General features: G+C 49.0%; 1 protein-coding gene across 1 annotated transcript; it reads right to left on the bottom strand.

The window, feature by feature from the left end:
• Nucleotides 1-2,187: 2,187 nt before the first annotated feature.
• HHEX (hematopoietically expressed homeobox) lies at nt 2,188-7,402 on the bottom strand. The gene is made up of 4 exons (XM_062496182.1): nt 7,024-7,402; nt 5,265-5,443; nt 4,989-5,039; nt 2,188-3,384 (listed from the first exon to the last, which is right to left on the bottom strand). The coding sequence occupies exons 1-4, from the start codon at nt 7,400-7,402 to the stop codon at nt 3,151-3,153; spliced, it is 843 nt and encodes a 280-aa protein (XP_062352166.1). The 3' UTR covers nt 2,188-3,150.
• Between the last annotated feature and the right edge of the window lie 11,511 nt (nt 7,403-18,913).

Raw genomic sequence — 18,913 nt, 5'->3', positions numbered from 1 at the left:
AGCTGAAATTGGTGCAATTCTTCCAATCATTAACGTTTTGCTTACAAAAATGTGCTTTTCTGTTTGTTTTTCTGCTAAATGATAACCATTTTCAAGTTGAATCGGCTGATAAAAAAGTCGAAAACAAGACGGGAACTGTGCTGGAAAGGTCATACGTGCCAGTTCGGCATGGAATAGCCAACGGGCAAACAAACAGGACAGAGCAGGGTGGCACGGAAGGGGCTCGAAGGTTTTCCCGAACGGTGTAAAGTGCTTTGGCTGTTTTTCTTCTGCCAAAGAGAAGCAGAGACTGACCGTGGAGGGGACACTCGTCCGCCCCGCCGTGGTCATCCCCACGTCGGTCTCATCCGCGTGGAAACGAGATGGGGGAATTAAGGACAGCTGCTGGGGGCTTGCTTCTCTGACCGGCAGCTCTGCCGGCCCCTCCGGTGTGCTTGACCTCCCTAAACCCCCTCCCCGGGTGGGCGGGTGAGCAAGGACGTATAGACTGCCCGGCCTGGGTTACAGCGCTGTTTGTCACCTGCCGCGACACCCTGGAAATCCACAACCCTGGCCAGGCGGCTGCAGACGGCGCATCTGCGCTCCCCACCTGCAGGGAGCCGCCAAATTCCTCCCACGGCGGGGAAAGCGCCTGGGCCGGCGAGCCCGGCTTCCCTGGACCCTGATGTCATACATCGCCCTGGACGCGACCCCGCGCAGCTCCTCGGGCAGAGCCCCCGCCCCTCCCACCACACCGGACCCGGCTGGCTCCCGGCCTGTCCCGGCCGGGGAATGTCCCGGGAAATGGGGATTGGCCGGCGTCCGCCCGTCACGGCCGCTCTGCTCCACGCGTGTTCCCAACCCCACGCGAACGCACAGCCGAAACACGAAGTCGTGTTGAAGAGGTAACGGCAGTTTCGTGCACCTTGATATCGGTGGGACAGATAAACAGATAAACAGACGGGGGCGGCATCTTCCCGAGCGCTCCCTGCTCTGTTTCCGGCCCCCTCAACCCTATCACCCTCCCGCCCGCAGATCCCGGGACTAAGGGTGGGCTGTCCTCGTCCCCGTCGGGACCCGCGCTGGGACCTACGACGGCAACCCGAGCGTGGGGAAAGCCGGAGGATGGAGCAGAGATCTCCTTCTGAGCGCAGCCCTCTGTGAGTTGTCCGCGCCCGTCCGTCAGCGATTCCCCGCGGGGCGCGCCCCGCGCTGGGGCTCGATCCCGGCGCTAAGAGGAGCCTCGGGATGCTCTGGAGCGGCCCGAAGCTCCCTTTGTCACAGGCAGCGTTAAACACGGGCCCGTGCCCGCCGCCCCGAGACCGCCATGCGAGCGGAGCAGCTCGGGGGGCGGTCGGAGCCTGGGCATGGCGGGCACGGGCAGGGGGCACAGAACCTCCCCATCACTTCGTCTTTTCGGGCCCCGAAAAGCGCAGTTCATGAGCGCCGTTTTCGAATGAACAGAAGTTAAACCCACTTACTCAGAAAACTCAGCGGTTGTTTCTCAAAGAATTAACTCGCTTAGAAGCAGCACCTTGTCTGCTCTAAGGGCAATCATCCCTCGCCAGTCACGATAGTCACTTGTTGCTTTCTAAAAACATTTCGTGGCACTGAAAGCCTCTGTGAAAATACCTGCTCCCTGCGTGCTCACTGTGGCTCGTGGGGGGGCTGAATACCCACCCAAGATGCCTGCTCCTGGGAGCAATTCTCGTACCCGGGTTCCATGCTCCTTCCCCAGGTCGACGTAATTTCGGAGAAAGGCCGATGAATAACCACTGTTGACTCAGGTGGGTCAGTCTGTGCCCTGGCTGGGGTCGATGCCCGGCCCTGAGCAGGCCCTGCTCCTCCTCCAGCCCGCACCCCCCCTCCAGCCCCCCAAGGTCAGGGCGACTCGGGGGTAAACACCCACGCTTCCAGCCTGGGCTTGCCAGCCAGGTTTTCCTCCTCCCGCCACAGAGCCCGTTCCCGTGTGGGCACGGGCAAAACCGAAACGTGCGGTGGGAGGCTGAAACACAGCCACAAATATAGCAGAGAGCCCACACGAGACTCCTGTAGCGAGGGCAGAAAGCTGTGGAGTGGCTCGTGACTGGCACAGTACTGAGGGAAAAGCCACTTACAACACACCTGGCACAGGAGAGGTTTGGGTTTTCTCCTGCCAGTAACTGGACAGCCAGAGTGGTGAGTGTTGCGGAGTTTAGGTTTATTTCACAGATATGTCCATCAAAAATTAAATACCAGGTTTTGCCATTTTTTTAACACTGAACAAATATGTACAAAATATGAACAATGTGAGGTATAAAACCACAAGACTTTTAAAGAAAACTAGTATATACAGAAGCAGATACGTGTAGGCAATATCTTCCCACGGCTGTGTGCCTCACTTATGACCTGCAGCTTATGCCAGTTTCTGTCCTGCAGCAGGGCCCTATCACTCCCTGCATTTTCTCCTCAAATATGAAATCCAAAAAAAAAAAAACAGTGCTAGAGATTTTAAAGGAGAAATTATTTTGCCTGCAAATGGAACCATCCAAACTGTGAGGCAAAATTCTCAAAAATCTGAAAAGGCACATTTCATCTCATACAAGAAGAAAAAGTAATCTGTCTGACAACTCCACCTGACAAACGGAGGGATGTCTCAGTAGAGAGCACCATGGCACATAAAAAAAAGGGTGTGAGCATAAGGCACTTCTCAGGATGGTCCCTATTTCACAGAACATGTTTCTCTGCTTACAAAGGGCATTTAAATTAATCTATTTAAAGTACGTTTGTTTACACATATAAAGGGCTTAGTCCTGCAATCCAGACTGACTTCCACACTAGTTAGAGCTTTGCCTGATCACTGACAGCAGCCAATTCAGACCCCCTCCACCACCAAGAGTAAGGACAGGGTGCAGGATTATATTCCAGTTAGAACACTGATTATTGTACAAACATATCTTACAAATAATTAAATACAAACCATGGTCCTTTAACCAAATTCAAGATGCCAAAACTGAACTGCTTGCAGAAAAGACATCTTTCTTTCCCTGCTTATTATAAAATTAGTCTATTTGGTGAAGCTTTTTTCTTTCAGTGTAACGGTGGAAGTTTTCTCCTGTAGCACAGTATTCTTTCAAACCAGCCCCTGGTAAAGTGCAAGCCAAGTTAGGGTCCGCTCTCTGCATGGGACTGTTAGTGGGCAGCAGTGTAATAGCCTTTATCACCTTCAATGTCCACTTCTTGATCAGAGTCATCAGAGACATCTGACTCCAGGTCCTCCTGTGAGGCTGGTGAAGGTGTGTACTGTGAGCCATCCAGAGAGACCTCCTTACCCTTCTGCTCAGGGCTCTGGCAGCTCTCCGGCCTCTGGTCACTGTGACTGTCAGCACCTTCTACTTCTTCTTTTTTATTGGCCTGGGGGTTCTCCTGCAATGAAAGAATCCTGCTTGATACAGAACTACAGGCCATGGAGACAGGAGGCCCGGGAATTCCAGCCGTGTTGTGTGGGAAAACCACCTTGAGTTTCTTGCAGAAAAAGGCAGGTGTCCTGCTGTCTCCCTGGGCCTCCTGCCTATAAACCTGCCTGAGTGGGACAGGGCTGAGTGAGGGCTCTGATCCCACTCCCTCACAGCCACAGGGGCTGCTGCGTGAATAAGGCTCCTTGGCGATGGTTATCACAGCCACTTCAAAAGAGTCAGGAGCTGCTGGAGCCCAGGAATCTCTGAACTTTTGTCTTTAGCAAAGCAAATGTTTATTATGAGTCTACAAACACCGACACACAGCTTCCTCCTGCCCTGATCTTCCTTTAATTACACCCGACAACAAGAGAAGGGAGGTTGAATCCATCAGGGGCCCAAAAGCAAATGGAAAAAAATTACTAATTAAGCTAAAACTCAACATTAAAACACTCACCACTAAAACCAAACCAAAACCCTGTTTGGGAAGGCAAGAGTAGCCCCGTGTTGGCACCTGTCTGGAGAGCCCAGTCCCCTAAGGGGGCATGAAATGCTACTCTAAAGAAAAAGCAGGCAGAGACACGTACCCATGATATAACCATGCGGGCTTGGAGAAATGGATGTGACTGAATGAAAAGGAGGAAATTCCTTAAAATGGCCAAGATCCCAAGTGAGCTCTCCGGACACTGTGGCATGGGCTGGGCCCTAGCCAGCCTCTTGCCAGAATAATAGGACTCCACAAAAAAATCAACTGAAGATTGAGTTAAACTCAGGTGAAGGTCACAGAAGAGATTCATTTAGAGCATGGTACTGTGATTAGTTTTCCTTTCTGTTTACTTTTATATTAAAGGCTACTTTCCCAGTAAAACATGTGCATCCATGTCACACTTACTGAAGCCAGACTCAGGCCAAAATGTTTAAAAATGGAATTTTTAAAAAATACTTGAGCCAAGGGACCTCAGTTTTTCAAAGCCAGGTACAGTCCCTATGTGCCATAAAAGGCCCCAAATTACCTGCTTGAGCACGATTTCTAAGGGAAGGGAAGCTGTTTTAACTTTCTAGCCTCATACACTAACTGCTAGTGAAAGGAAAGTAAAAGCTACTCAATTTTCCCTGTGGCACCTCAAAAAAAAAAAAAGCCAGGTGTTTGTACCTGCCTTCTCCCAATGTTAGCAAAACACATCAACTTGTGTTTATTAAGAGAGGGTGTTTTAAAACACCAGTTAATATTCTCCAAAAAAACTGCCTAAGTAATTTACTGACAATTACTTATCTTCTCCATGTTAATTGGCTAAACAACATATGGGTTTACAAAACAATTAGCGTGGAGTTTTAATAGGTGGTGTGTGAAAGATGGGCATAATTGATATAGGAACTGCATTAGAAGCTTTTAACGTTAGTGCTGCCTGAACGAGCCCTCATGGATTCCAGCATGACTATTTGTCTTTTTAATCAAGGTGAAGAGGTTAAACAGCCTTTCAGATGACTTCTGCATACAACCTGGAATAGGCGAGCACGGCATAAGATAAGACAATTAAAATACTTATTTCTATAGAAACAGAAACATCTACGTACCTGCTTTAGACGCCTCCATTTGGCTCTGCGATTCTGAAACCAGGTTTTGACCTGAGCAACAACAAAGAGAAAAAGTGCGGGGTAGTCTCGGAGCCAGTAAGTGCCTGGAGCCCTACCCAAGCCTCAAGCGAAAAGGAAGAACCTGCCAAGCACCCCTTCCCCGCGGACTCCGAGCCGGCCAGGTCCCCGGCAGCGATGCAGCGACAGCAGCTGCACGGCGGGGCCGGAGAGGCCGGGAAGGGGGTGCGGCTCCCCGGGGCGGGGGCACGACCTCACCTGCCTCTCGCTGAGCTGCAGCATCTTGGCCAGGCGCTTCCTCTCCGGCGGGGAGAGGTATTTCTGCGTCTCAAACTTCTTCTCCAACTCGATGGTCTGGTCGTTGGAGAAGCGGACCTGCCCCCCTTTCCTCTTGTGCAGCGGTCGCTGGATGAAGGGGCTCCACAGCAGCGGCTTCCCTACAAAGAGAGGCACAGAGCCCAGGGTCACTGGCCGGCCTCAGACACCCGTGACTGGGGAGCGCCGGCCCTGCTCGGGCCCAGGCCTGGTAGCGCGCCGGGTCCGGGGCTTGCTAATTTCCTTCTTTCCTTCGCCTGATTTTATTTCTCCCGGTTCCTCCTCTGATCTTTCCCCTCTCTGATTTCTTCCCCTCTGCCAAAACAGAGAGACCAGTTAAAGTCACTCTGCGGGCTTTGGCAACATTTCCGTCAATGTGTTTCCTGTTGGTCTATCGCACAAAGAAAGAGACCCAAAAAAAAAAAAAAAGAAAAAGAAAAGAAACCTTCGCTTCCTTCTGCTCTTTCACTGCGATGCCGTCTCTCTCTCTCTGAGCCGGGTCCTTGCAGAGAGCGAGGGCTGGGCTTCTAGGAAGAAGAGCCCCTATGTCCCCCACCCTCGGCTGGGGGTTTGCCCGCCAGGCTCAGCCCCGGGCCGGGGCCGGGCGAGGGGCGAGGCGGTGCAGGCAGCGACACGCCGGTGAACCAGCCCCGCAGCGGAGCCGCGGCCGCGTCCCGGGGCAGGAGGCTCTGGCCAGTGCTACTGAGTCACGCTGTTTGTCTTTCTGCCTGCACCCTTTGCAATTTGCTGCATTGTTTTTCGAGATTTTGCTTGCGTCAGGCTTTAGTAATTCTGGTGCAAAACAGACTCAAAAAATAGGAAGCAACTGGTTATTTTAGCTGTCATAAAGTCACATCCCACACAGAGGAAATGAACAATATCACAAAAACGGATCCCGGCTATCAGAAGTCGAGTGTTTCCTGAATTTGTCTGTATTGAGGATGTCGATAAAGTAATCAGCAATGTGCACGACTCCCGGGGAAGAGCCTGCTTCAGGCGGCCAGGAAAACACTTAACAGCTTCTGAAACCAGATTTACTCCTATCGAGAGCTCAAGGTTTCCTGTATGAACGGAAAGGGTCAGCCTCTTTCACTGCACAAATGTGGTGAGTCAGGTCCAGTTTTGCAATCACTAAGAACAAGTGCTGCAGCTCGGGCACGGGGCTCAGCCCCCGCAGAGGGGTCGCTTCCCCGGGCCAAGGGCGCGAAGGAGCCGCCGGGGCCCCCGCCCCGACCCGACCCGGCCCGGCCCGGCCCGAACCGAACCGACCCGTGGAGGAACCTCGGGGGCCTCAGCGAGCGGAGCCGGCCTCCCGACTGTTTTTCAAGTCATCCGCAGGAAAGACTGAGATCTGCCATGCGATCTCCAAGCACAATTAAAACTCCCCACCAAAACCACATGCGACATTAGTAAGGACACTCTTAAGAGTCACTTGGTTTGAAGGAAAACAAATCTGAGTCACCGCGGGCGCGCACTGTGGTCTCGCTGACAGACCCGGAGCGCGGCACGTCTTTTAATTTACTGTAAATCAGACGGGGGCCGGAGGGAGCCGGGGAACACAGAGAAGCGGCGGGGCGGCCGGGACAGGGGACCGACCGCTTTCGGGCACTTCTCATTTACCCCTGCCCCGACGGCAGGACGGGGACGGGACGAGAGCTGCGCGGCAGCCGGGGAAAGCGGCGGGGGGGGACACACGGCTTACCCAGGGGGTCCTGGCGGATCAGGGCGTGCGCGTAGTCGCCGACGGCGCGGGGGAAGGAGTAGAGGGGCCCGGCGTAGGCGCCGGTGCCATAGGTGGCGGCGAGGTGGTGGGAGAAGGCCGGGTGGACGGGGGTCGGCTCGTAGATGGGAGTCCGGTACGGGGACACCAGGCTGGTGAAGGAGGAGTTGGGCGACGGCAGCGTCGGCGGCGGCGGGGCGGGCAGGGAGTGGGGGGCCGGGGCGGCGGCGGGGCCGCGGCCCAGGATGTCCTCGATGTAGAAGGGCGTGGGGTGCGCGGGCTGGAGCAGCGGCGTGGGCGCGTACAGCGGGACGCCGACGCCCAGGGCCGCCGGCGCCGCGCCCGGCGGCTGGTACTGCATGGCGCGGTCACCGCCCGCGCACCCCCGCGCCCCCGGCCGCCCCTGCGGAAAGCCGGCCCCGACCGCGGCGGCTGGGAGCTGGCACCGCCGCCGCGGGTTTCTCTGGGCTCGGGTTACCCTTCGATAGGTTTCTATTGGCGCGGGGCGGAGCCCGCGTGGTCTCTGTCCCCTTCCTGCCACGGCGCCGTCTGGCCAATGAGCCCGGCCAGGGAAGGGGGAAACCACCCCCCGCCGGCAAACACTGCCCCCGCCTCCCCGAACGAACTCCCCGCGGCGCCAATCAACCACCGCCGCAGCCCGGGGGAGCCCGGGGCAGCCCGGGACGGCGGGGTGCGATCTGCCGCCCTCCGGGCCCCGACGGCGCAGGGGGCCGGCGCCTCCCGCTGTGGTTCCCGCTCCTCTGCCCGCGCACGGCACAGCCCCGCCGGGTTCTCGGGCTTCTCGCGCTGACCCCTGCAGCGTGGCCCTGGAGCGGACCGAGGGAGGAGGCAAGAAGAGGACGGGCACCCCCCCCCCCCCCAGCCGGCCCGGGGACCTCTTTTGGAAAAGTCCGCGCGGGCGTTCCGCCTGATTGCGTGGACCCGGAACGAGTGGGGGGACTGCGTGGGCGGCACAGGCTCCTGCCCCGTGCCCAGGACAGGGCCGAGAGCACGGCATGGCGAAGCAGGAAGTGGCGCCGCGCTGCTCGCGTCCCGCCGGGCACCGACGGCCGGCACCGGGCGGCAGACGGGGGCGATGGGGCCGCGCGGGGCTGGGGACCCAGTGCCCGACAGCCCGGGCAGGGAAAGCGGCATGACGGCCCGAGCAGCGCCACCTGGGCTCCGTTGATTAAATTTTTAAGATCCCGCCGGGTGATTCCCCCTGCCCCTCAGCCCCCAGTGAGCGACGCGCGCTGAGTCCGGGCGTCCCCGACTCCGCTCCGCGGGGCCGCCCCTCGCCAGCAGCGCTGTCGGCCAGACTTGGGCGAGGGGTGGTGGGAGGTGTGAGGAGGGGGCAGCGACCCCGCTCTGCCCGAGCCCCTCAAGGCCCCGGGGCCTCGCCCCGACGGCAGCGGCTGGCGCAGCCTCCCCCTCTCCGTGCGAGCGGAGGCGGCAGGTGCACCCCGCGTGTCCGCGAACCCCGCCGTGCCCTGGCTTCCTCACACGCCCCCGTGCTGACAACGAGCACGGAAAGCTGTTAAGGAATAGCAGGTGCTGGTATAACTCTGCTGTTGCTTGCCTTTTTTAAAAAAAAAATAAATTTCCAGTTCAAACCCATGAAGATCTTAATAACTAAGAGGTTCGGAGCAAGACGAAAGGGTGTTGGTGAAATGAAAAACAAACCAAAAAATTATATATTTTAATAATAGAGAGGTTGGGTTTTCTTTTTCTTTACATTGTTAACAAATGCCAAAACTCACCTTTAAAGCGTGGTCTTGTGTCTTGTAAATATCAGGTACACGTAAAGTGAGCTGACAGTTTTGATTATTTTTTCTCTGTGTTCAGTCTCCCAGGCATTGCTCTTTCCAAGGGGTTTAGTTAATGTTTTCATCTGGAAGTGTTGGATTTGCAGCTTGATTTACTTAATAAATGTACAGTAAACCGATGACCCGTTGCCCTCTGGAATAACGACGTGCATGCTATAAGGCAGCAGAATGAAGGGCCCCCACAATATTTTACAAGCTGTCGATTCAAAATCTTGAGAACAAGTTTATGCGAAAAGAAAAAAAATATTTTGCTGTATGATTGGAAAACAAATAAATAGAAGAAGAGATTATTCTCTTCTGACTTTTATACAAGCAATAGGCCTTGTTAAAAGGAAGTTTTAATGACACAGTTATTACATTCCACTACCACTGCATAATCCCTAACAAGAAAAATGAAGCACTTAATTTTGCAGTTCTACAGAACCGCCCCTTTCAAATTCAATTGTTAGACCTCAGCCTTCCTCCTTCCACGAGTTGGAGACTATTAAATCTGCATTCATGAAATGTCACATTTATTGAACTACATAATTTTTTAATATCACTAGTGCAGGTTTTATAGTTGATTTTATTGTTTTTATGGCCATTTGGGGCTCTAAACCCCGGATTTTTTCAATGTTGTCCTTATAATTTTTTTCACACAGTCAGAACTAATAAAATAGAACAGTTGTGACTTTTTAATGCAAGGGGTCTCGGAGTTTCAATATTTTCACTCTGCTGGATACTAAAACCAATAAAAATACACGAGATTTTAATTATTTTCTGGATTAAATAAAACCTTTTCCTTTTCGCTTGGAACATACATTTTGTTTGTGGTTTCTGTCGTGAGGGAGATAATGCAACTTCGGACAAAATACATTATTACCAATATTGTTGCAATGAATACACTTTTGACTGGATTTGACAGTAGAACGGGTATTTAATGTACGGTGCTGTAGATCAGGGCAACCAGGACGGTGCTTGAATATTTCTATTATTTTTTCTCCAGGTTCCCTCTGGAAAGCTCTCCAATTTATCTGGAAAACTCTGAGCGGGAGGGGGGTGGAGGGAGAGATATATAGAGAGAAGCCTTGGGAAAGAGAGAAAATACACGTCCTCCCCGATTAAAAAAATAATGCTTTCACATTAATTTTCTTGGTATGCACTTGAAACACCACCAAGTTTTCCTGCTAATCTGGGGATTTCTGGAGGGCGGTGGGGCGGGATGCGTGCATCCCCGCACTGGCAAGGTCTCAGCCCGAAGGGATCGGCTGGAGAACTCATTATTTTGTGTAATAACTTCGGGGCCCTGTCTTCCCCTTCATTTTCCGTGAAATCACCCGCCTTCGAGGAGTTCTGAGTTCAAGGAAAAAATCATAGTAAAAGTGAAGGCTGCAGTCCCGCTGCCGGGAGGGAGCCGGGCTCCGCCGCTGCCGCCCGGGCGCGCTCCCGGCGGGCGGGCAGAGGGAGCGGCTCCGGCTGGAGGAAGCCGGCGCGGATGTGCTGCTGCTCCGTGTGTCCCGTCAGCTCGGGGGCTGGCAGCGAGGGGTCGGACGGGCTCCCGGGGGGAAGCAGCGGCATCCCGGCTGCCACCGGCCGCCCCGTGACTGATGTTGCCACGCTGGCCTCGCAGGACGGTGTACCCGGGGCTGCGCCGTAAGCCTGTCCCAGCCTCGCTCATGGGCTGCTTTGAGCCTATTTCCCTCTCCTTCCAGCCCTTGTCCCGCGCGGGGTCCCGGCAGCTTTCCCCAAGGCCGGCTCTCCGCAGGTGCCTCGAGTAGCGATGCGGGAAGAAGCCTTTGCGGGAGGAAGCGGCGCCCAGGGGCTCCGGCGGGGCTCTGGAGCCTCCCGCCGGCCGCCGCCGCCTCCGTCCCGGTGCTGCGGGTGGTCGGATCTCCCTCTGCCCGAGCCCCGGGGCGGGGGAGCAGCACCGATTTAATTTAGCGTTTGTGTGTCGCCGTGATCGTGAGCGGCTTTTACGGGGCGGCGGTAACGCCCAACACCTGGACTGCGGCACCGCGGGAGCGCACGGCGGAGGGCGCTGAGCTCCAGTGGCCTGGCCTGGCCTGCCCTCAGGCCCCTGCGTTAAAATAAAAGAATACTAATAATCACAATTCTCCCTCGCCCCCACCCCCCCCCCCCCCCCCCCCCGTCAGAAAATCAGGAAATTAAAGCTTCCAAAAGCAGCGACACAAGCCAGGCAGTATTTCACCGCACCCATGATCACCTGTGATAAACGCCCCGATAAACAGAATATTCCTGATTCCTGGGGCGATTATATCGGGCAATACATATAGCGGTCAGCAATTTATAGGTGAGTGTGTCTGGAATCACAGAACACTTTCCTTTGCCTCACGAATTGCTGTTGCTAACATTTACCTAGCTGGTTTCTGCTCTCCAAACTGGAGAGCACCCTCTGTGACACTACAGGCTTCGGCAGAGTTACACGAGAGATGGATCATTCCTAGCTGCAATAACTGCATTTGGCTGTACAGAATTAGAGGGCAAATCAGCAAAACTCCATCTTTTAAACAGCTGGAGCAGACTACCAGCAGTGTCATTCCATAATGCACCTTCCAAGAGATCCAGCCCACAGCTATTCCACACTTTCCCATTATTGAAAATATTTCAAGACTCTTCCAAGAGAGGTGAGGCCACAGCCTTGAACACTTTCCAAGGAGGAATAGGAGGGAGTTCACCTCTCTGATTTTTCTAGCATCATGGAAGCCAGACTGCTCCAGACAGAGGCACTGCACGTTGCAGGGTGATGTCAGTAGGTGCTGCCTTCTTCCAGATAACTCATCTGTTAGATATTCACTGCTTACAACTTCCTCCTCCTCACCATCGTGATTTGATTTAATAAATGAGTTACAAATGTAATAAACATTAAGGCAAGTCCGTCTTAAAGGCATTCATTAGATGTAAGAGAATAAGGCAAATCTTGGTCTAAAAAGGGGTGGACAACATATAAACTGTTATTCTAGGCAGAGCTAGCAGGAGCTTATTTGGTTTTGTTCTACATCGCTATGATTTTGCCAAATTTAAATCATCCAAGTGAAAAAAATTCTGTTCTGAGGAATCTCCATCATGCTGAGTACATTTAAGGTTTCAGCAAAATGGGTTCAGCTGTTTCTGAGCATTGGGTTAGGGGAACCAGAAGATTTTTTTCCCCTGGCATTTGGACATCCTTGCCTTGCCCTGAAAACCCACAGAGCCCAATCACAGGGAAAACTTCAAGAGATGAAAGCAACTGGCTAACAGTCAGCCAGAGTTTGTCTCACTTGGGATTGTGGTTTAGAGCTGGGCAAAATAAAGATCCCAGATCTCTTCAGAGAGACACAGACACCTCAGGAATGTTTAAGCAGTTCGTTAATGTTAAATGAATATTTGTGGGTATGAGAGATGTGCTGCCACCAGCAAGGGCGCTTTTCACCTAGGCTGTCACCAGCTCTGATGGAAAAAATAAAAAAGAAAAGCAAGCTACAGGAAAGCTTTAATGGTGCTTTTGAGTCTTGTCAAGGAATTCCAAGGCAGCACATGGCAGACCCTCAGGGGAACATATTGTTAAGGTGCTTCCATTTCCTGTAGACCCTAATATCATTAATATCTCTTCTGGGATACCTTGACTTGCAAAGTGGAATATGCAACATTCATGGCTCTGTGGTAAAAGGAAGGAACACATGGCCCCACATTATAAACATAGTTTAATACCCCTTTCTTTCTGGACTGGGCTGTCTTAGTGATTATTGTGATACAGTGTCTCTAAACCAGTTTAATTCAGCTGAAATGTGAAATAATTCACCAGAGATTTTTTTCTGAATTGAAAAGAGATATCCTATTAAACTACATCGATTGTAATGTTTTTTGAAATGCGCTTTTCTAACCCTTCCTTGGTCTGAAAACTTTTTTATCTGACCATTATGAGAATGGGGTGAACAATGCTATGAAAAACAAAGCAATATATTGTTCCTTATAGGCTCATATTTCCTGCCTATAAGTGCGACTGAAAGCTGCTTGTTTAATTATATTTATTTGGGGTGATGGCAACGGTAACATGTTAAAACTTCTCTATATTTTTATGTGTTGGCTACACACATAAAGATTACACCCAAAACCATATATAATTCCCAGGGGCTAGATTGCCTCTCACATCTTGCACAATCATTTACGTAAGTGCAAACTGAATCTAAAATGCTGCTAACACAGACTGCTGGCTACTGTACACCCACTCTGTGTTGATATAAATGGCTATAACAAGACACCAGACAATGGAGAATCTGCCTAAACTATAGTGATGACAAAACAAGCTTTTTTTTTTTTGCCTTTTTTTTTGCCTTTTTTTTTTTTAACAGAGCAGTCACAACACAAATATTATACATTGCAAAGAGGACTTGTGCAGCAAGATTTTTCATGGTAACAGTTCCAATGAGTCCAAAGTACACACAACTAAATTTGAGCTAAATTTGGTGTCAGTAGGAATTAGGTATGAATAGGGAGTGTTACTTAGCTGTTTTTGTTAATGTTTTCCAGAGCTTACACATTCACTCCACATTTTTTAGCAAACTTTATCATTTTGGCATCATAAAATCAATCCCTAGATAGGTTTGTTCTAAAATCAATCCCTAGATAGGTTTGTTCTATATGGACACACACATACCCCCACACACATACATGCAGTTGCTGTTAATAGTCAAATACAGAAGCTTACAATAACCACCTAGCTAACTATTAATGGTTGTTTAACAGTGGGGCTAGAAGGATGGATCTGAAATCGGTCCTCATCTGAAAAACGGATTGCTAGACTCTCAGGCACAGAAACTCTTCAAAAGGCTTAATTTTCACAAGTAGAAGCCAAAATACTAGGGTAGAATTGGCTCTAGGAGGCTGGAGAAACCGCCTTAGAGACAAATTCAGAGTTCATGCCGTGGATTTGGAGTCTATTGAAGCCAGTGATTTTCATAGGTAAATAATTTATTTTTCATAACAGACTTTGAGAATATGCCTCAATGGTTGCACATGGAAATATATCATAAAGTACAATATTAAACAGAGGAAAGGAAAGGAAAGGAAAGGAAAGGAAAGGAAAGGAAAGGAAAGGAAAGGAAAGGAAAGGAAAGGAAAGGAAAGGAAAGGAAAGGAAAGGAAAGGAAAGGAAAGGAAAGGAAAGGAAAGGAAAGGAAAGGAAAGGAAAGGAAAGGAAAGGAAAGGAAAGGAAAGGAAAGGAAAGGAAAGGAAAGGAAAGGAAAGGAAAGGAAAGGAAAGGAAAGGAAAGGAAAGGAAAGGAAAGGAAAGGAAAGGAAAGGAAAGGAAAGGAAAGGAAAGGAAAGGAAAGGAAAGGAAAGGAAAGGAAAGGAAAGATAATTTTTCCCTAAGGCAAGTGTCACCTCTTCTTGCTCCTGCCCCTGAGCTGGGGTGTCCCTGTAATGGAAACTGCTTAGCCCAAAATCAACAGACAGAACACAGCAGCATCAGTCACAGGCAGTACCCAGCCTTGAGTCTCTGAGTCCAGAGACCTCATCATTTCAATTACTGTTAGTTCATGCCAGAGGTGTTGGGAGAGTTAGACAACACAACTTCCATTTATTATGCTACTTCTCATAAAAGCAAAGAAAAAAATCAGTTGCACTTGGCATGAAAATAAATATGCCAATATAAAATCTGTATATATCTAAAATCTGTATTCAAAAGATTACAGTACTTTCCAAATAATTTAAGGATTGGACTTGGCTAACTTTTTGGAACAACTGCTCTTTCTTAATCCTTCCTCAGTTTGTCCATCTCATAAATTTAGCTCATCTCAGTACTGGGGTTGGAAATTTTAAGTGTATACATAAAAGTTTTAGTGTTTAGTAGAATCTAAACCATAGTCCAGACGTTCCCTTGAAGTCAATCCATGACACCAGAGTCAAACCTGATACTAATCAGGCAGTAGATAGATGGTAATCAAAATTAGGTAGATGCTAATCAAAATCTTGATCTCTAACCATACTCTGTTTATTTTTAAATGCTTACTTTAAAACCTTACATCAAAACTATTATGAAAAGATGTAAAAAAAGATGTACGTGTATGAATAGTATCCTGAGCAGACAGACAGGTAACACACAGCTACTGAGAAGAGGCAGCTGGACTTCAACCCAGAGCTTAGTGCTACAGGGACAGCTTGTACCTGTGAAGCTCAGCTGCTGCATAGCAATTCAGAGGCAGATCTACAGTCCACACTTCTGCACCCAACTCTGTTGGAGCAGACTCATGCAGGAAAAGGATGCCTGGAGAAGGATGCTGCACTACACTCGGGATCCCTTTCCCCAGCACTGTCAGCAAATCCCCACCATTCCAAAGCATGTCCACTTCAAAGGACTCCAAAGCAGCCATAGACAGGGCAGGTTGTGGGGGCCATTCGTACAAAGAGCAATGAGAAATGTTGTGCATATGGGTCACATGCCAATCCACACAGTTCTTCACATGTCGAGGTACAACCAAAGATATAATCTGTACCAAAAATGGGCTTTAAAAAATCTGTTCAGACTCATAGAACTTTTGGAGAGGAGATGCAGAAAGCAGACTGGTGACCAGGACAGACTTCAGAGATCCTGTAGATAGTGGGAGAGACCCATAATTACAGCATCATAACTGACCAAAATTTTTCCTTGTATAGTATTACCAACATGTACTAGAAATTAACTGGAGAAATATCTTCATTTAGAAGAACAGATTCTACACTGCTCTTTGTGTAGCTGTGTGATTTTGTGTAATCTTTGGGAAATCTATACATTTTTCAGTAATTTTCTTAAAAAGGAAGTATAAATTAAAGTTTTAGGATTAATTTACATGATACAACCAATTAAAACTGAAGGTAGGGTTAGCTTACATCTATCCTTTGAAGAACCACCAGTCTGGGAGGAAGCATGTCAACCCTTTCTGACTTGTGCCACTACAATACTTTCTAAGAGATTTGCTCTTGAAGAAAAGAGATCTTAGGTCTCAGATGTACTGACCATAAATAAAGGTGGATTTAATTGGACCCTGATTACAGAATCAAGTCTGAGTTCTCTACTTTTGAAGATAAATACACAATTTAATATTAAAATGTATCTAAATTAAGCCCGCTGTATAATTTAATTTCTGTGGCTTGCCAAGTTGTTTTTCTATTGGTTTTGTCTCTTTCACATAACATTGCATTTCCCCTCAGGACTGAATCTACTGGTAGACATGACATTGCTCTTATGTAGCCTTCATAGCACCCATCTGACACCTGTAAAATATTAAACTGTAAGAATGTGTGTTAAAGTCAGTTAGCCAGGATAAGTGTGCTCTACAGATAAATGGGTTTGTTTGGGAGAGAGCACCACAGCCCATCTGTATCACTGAAGGATAAATTCCTGAAGAGTCAGGATGCTGTAGATAACCATTAAATCACAGAAAGCAGCAGAAGGAAGCCATGTCACCCACAGTGCACACTCCTCAAACCCTGCTGCAGTTGAAACTGTGGCAATACAATGCACTTTCAATTTTGCCCATTGCTTTTTCTACAGTTTTCTTCATTTTTAGTTCACTCAAATCTCCCTGTCTGGGGGATTCATGACAGTGAATAGTTTCTTAGAGGCTACCAATAAAACCCAGACAGGATCAGTCTTTCCACGTCTGCTTATACCCTAACTTAGAACCAGGGATGTACTTGCTCCAGAGAACACCTGAACCAAAGTTCTGCTAGCATTGCCTGAGGCAGTAATGCAAAGAGGACATGAACTGTGCTTCTGTTGCTTTTGGGACATGCAAGGAACACTTGAGCCCCTCTGCACAGTGTGTGCAATGGCACTGCTGAGTTTGTGGCCACAGTTCTCTCTGCTGGCTGAGAGCATCACAACCTGTGTGCTCCGGGCAAACATTACATGCTGAGAGCAGGAACACCCAGGTCAAACCCACACATGGGGCAAGGCCAGGGATGATAAAGCCTTGTTATTATTTTCTTTCTGTTATGCCTGTCACTACTTATGCTACTCTTGTCCCACACTAATCTAGTTCCTCTCATTCCTGCAGGTTTACACTTAAAACATTACTTGACAGTTACTATATCATCTTACTCCCTAAGTGTTGGTTAGCAGCTATGCTGTCAGCTCTTTGTACTTTTTCTCATCAGGCAGCTCTTCCAAGCATACAGCTACAGTTGGCTCTTCTTCTCTGAACTTCCTCCAGCCTGGCTTCCCGGTAACGAGGTGCAGAGAGCGGCACTCACCTTTTCCAGATGCTATCGCACGTCAGTTCCAAGAAGAGAGACTCACTTGCTCTTTCCCTGTGGCGTGTCTCCATGAGAGCCCCAAATCACATTGACATTTTTAACCGTCGCATCACACAGAAAATTCAAATGCAAATTCTGAGGCCCTCCTTGCTCAGCACAGCAGCCACCATATCTTCTCTGCCCTAAGAGAAAAGGAAGACCTCGGACCTCATCTTTCTAACAAACATTACTATTTCTGTAGAGACCTTAGATTGTTTTCTGAATTTTCACACTAATCACGTGAATTGGCTTATTTATGACAGGGAGAGGAACGATAGGAAGTATTAACTAACCCTGTACTGGTGGTCAGAGTAAAGCAAAAACAAAGCTGGTTTCCAGTTCTTTGCGCTGAGACTGATTTTCCATTGTCATTCCACATTATCTTCCCATTTAAGTCTGGTCATGCAATTCTGTTGTGCATCCTGTAATTCTCTTTTCATAAGCTGAAAACAAACAAAAGGAAGTACTTTTTCACACAGTGCATAATTAAATTATGAAACTAGTTGCCATGGGAAGCCCTGGATGCCAAAAGTCTAAATGAGTTCAGAAAAAGAGAAGATAAATTAATGGAGGATAGGTACATTGATGAGTTTTAAACATAGTAGCTTGCTCACAGTGTTTGGCTCAGGAAACCCTTTCAGATCTGTTTGATGAAAGCAGGAAAGGATTTTTCTGCTGATGCCTGTTTCTCCCACAGCTCCCTTCAGTAGCCTCTTCTGGTCACTAGCAGGAAGAAGACATTAAAGTTAATGGTTTTAGTAAAGCAGCTCTAGTGCTCCTCTCCTAATGAGACACACGGATGTCAACAGAAGCCTGTAAGTTTAAAAATTAGAACCTTTAAGCCAAAAATTGACTTCTCTTTGGATGCTTTTATCAGATCTGATGAGCTGACTTTAATATATGCTGTTTACAGCAAAGTGTATGACTAAAATGGGAAATTTTAAAGTTTCAGAATGGCTAGAGGCTTTTTTTTTTTTGCCCCAGCCTAAATATTAATTTTGCAGATATTACAGGTTGGATCAACTTCACTGGGGACTGATATCAAGAGGCAACATGCTATCTGTGCTGTGAAAGTTCTATCTGCTCCTGGAGTGCTCTCCCCTCACTGAACAAATGCTCCCGCTGGCCATTTTGGTGCCATCTCTTCTTGTTGACTTTCCTCTGTAATTGCTGGTTTATCAGTCCCTCCTCAGACTTCTAAATTTGTCCTGACTGACAAGCAAAACGAACAGAGTTGTGTGTGCACACACAGGATGGAGAGGAGGGCAGGCTGGTGAGGAAGAAGAGGAGGGCAGGCTGGTGAGACAGGGAGTGAGCCCTGGCCCTTTGGCTGCCACTCTTGTCTTGGCAAATAGCCTCACCCCACAGGCTGCACCTGTTGCACCAGTCTGTGATGGAGGGAAAAACTGGCCCATAATTTTGATAGCATCGTGCTTTAATTTCTTGTTCTGTGTTTGACTGCAAAACATGTTGTCTGATTTCATCTGTACTGCTTTGTCATGGAGGTGTCCTTCTTTCATCATTTAGAAAGACAATATCTCATTTTGGTCACAGCCTTGTTTCCAAATGCCTCCTGCATTAGCTCAGACTATGTGTAACTGCCTTAGTTACTGCAGAAAAATTCACTTAGGCATGGTAATGAATAGACTGAAGTGATTTATTTCTATTGTTGAGAAAACTGTATGCGTTTATCTACATTATGTTGTCAAAATGCACATGATTAAAAGCCAGAAAACAGTCTGTTGGCTGAGGGCCTGCCTCACTTGGAAAGTAATGACAATGCAAAAGAATCAA

This window comes from Cinclus cinclus, chromosome 7, assembly GCF_963662255.1.
Source record: "Cinclus cinclus chromosome 7, bCinCin1.1, whole genome shotgun sequence".
Classification (NCBI taxonomy): Eukaryota; Metazoa; Chordata; class Aves; order Passeriformes; family Cinclidae; genus Cinclus; species Cinclus cinclus.
The sequence above is the reverse complement of the archived record's forward strand: the minus strand, read 5'-3'. Positions and strand labels throughout refer to the sequence as shown.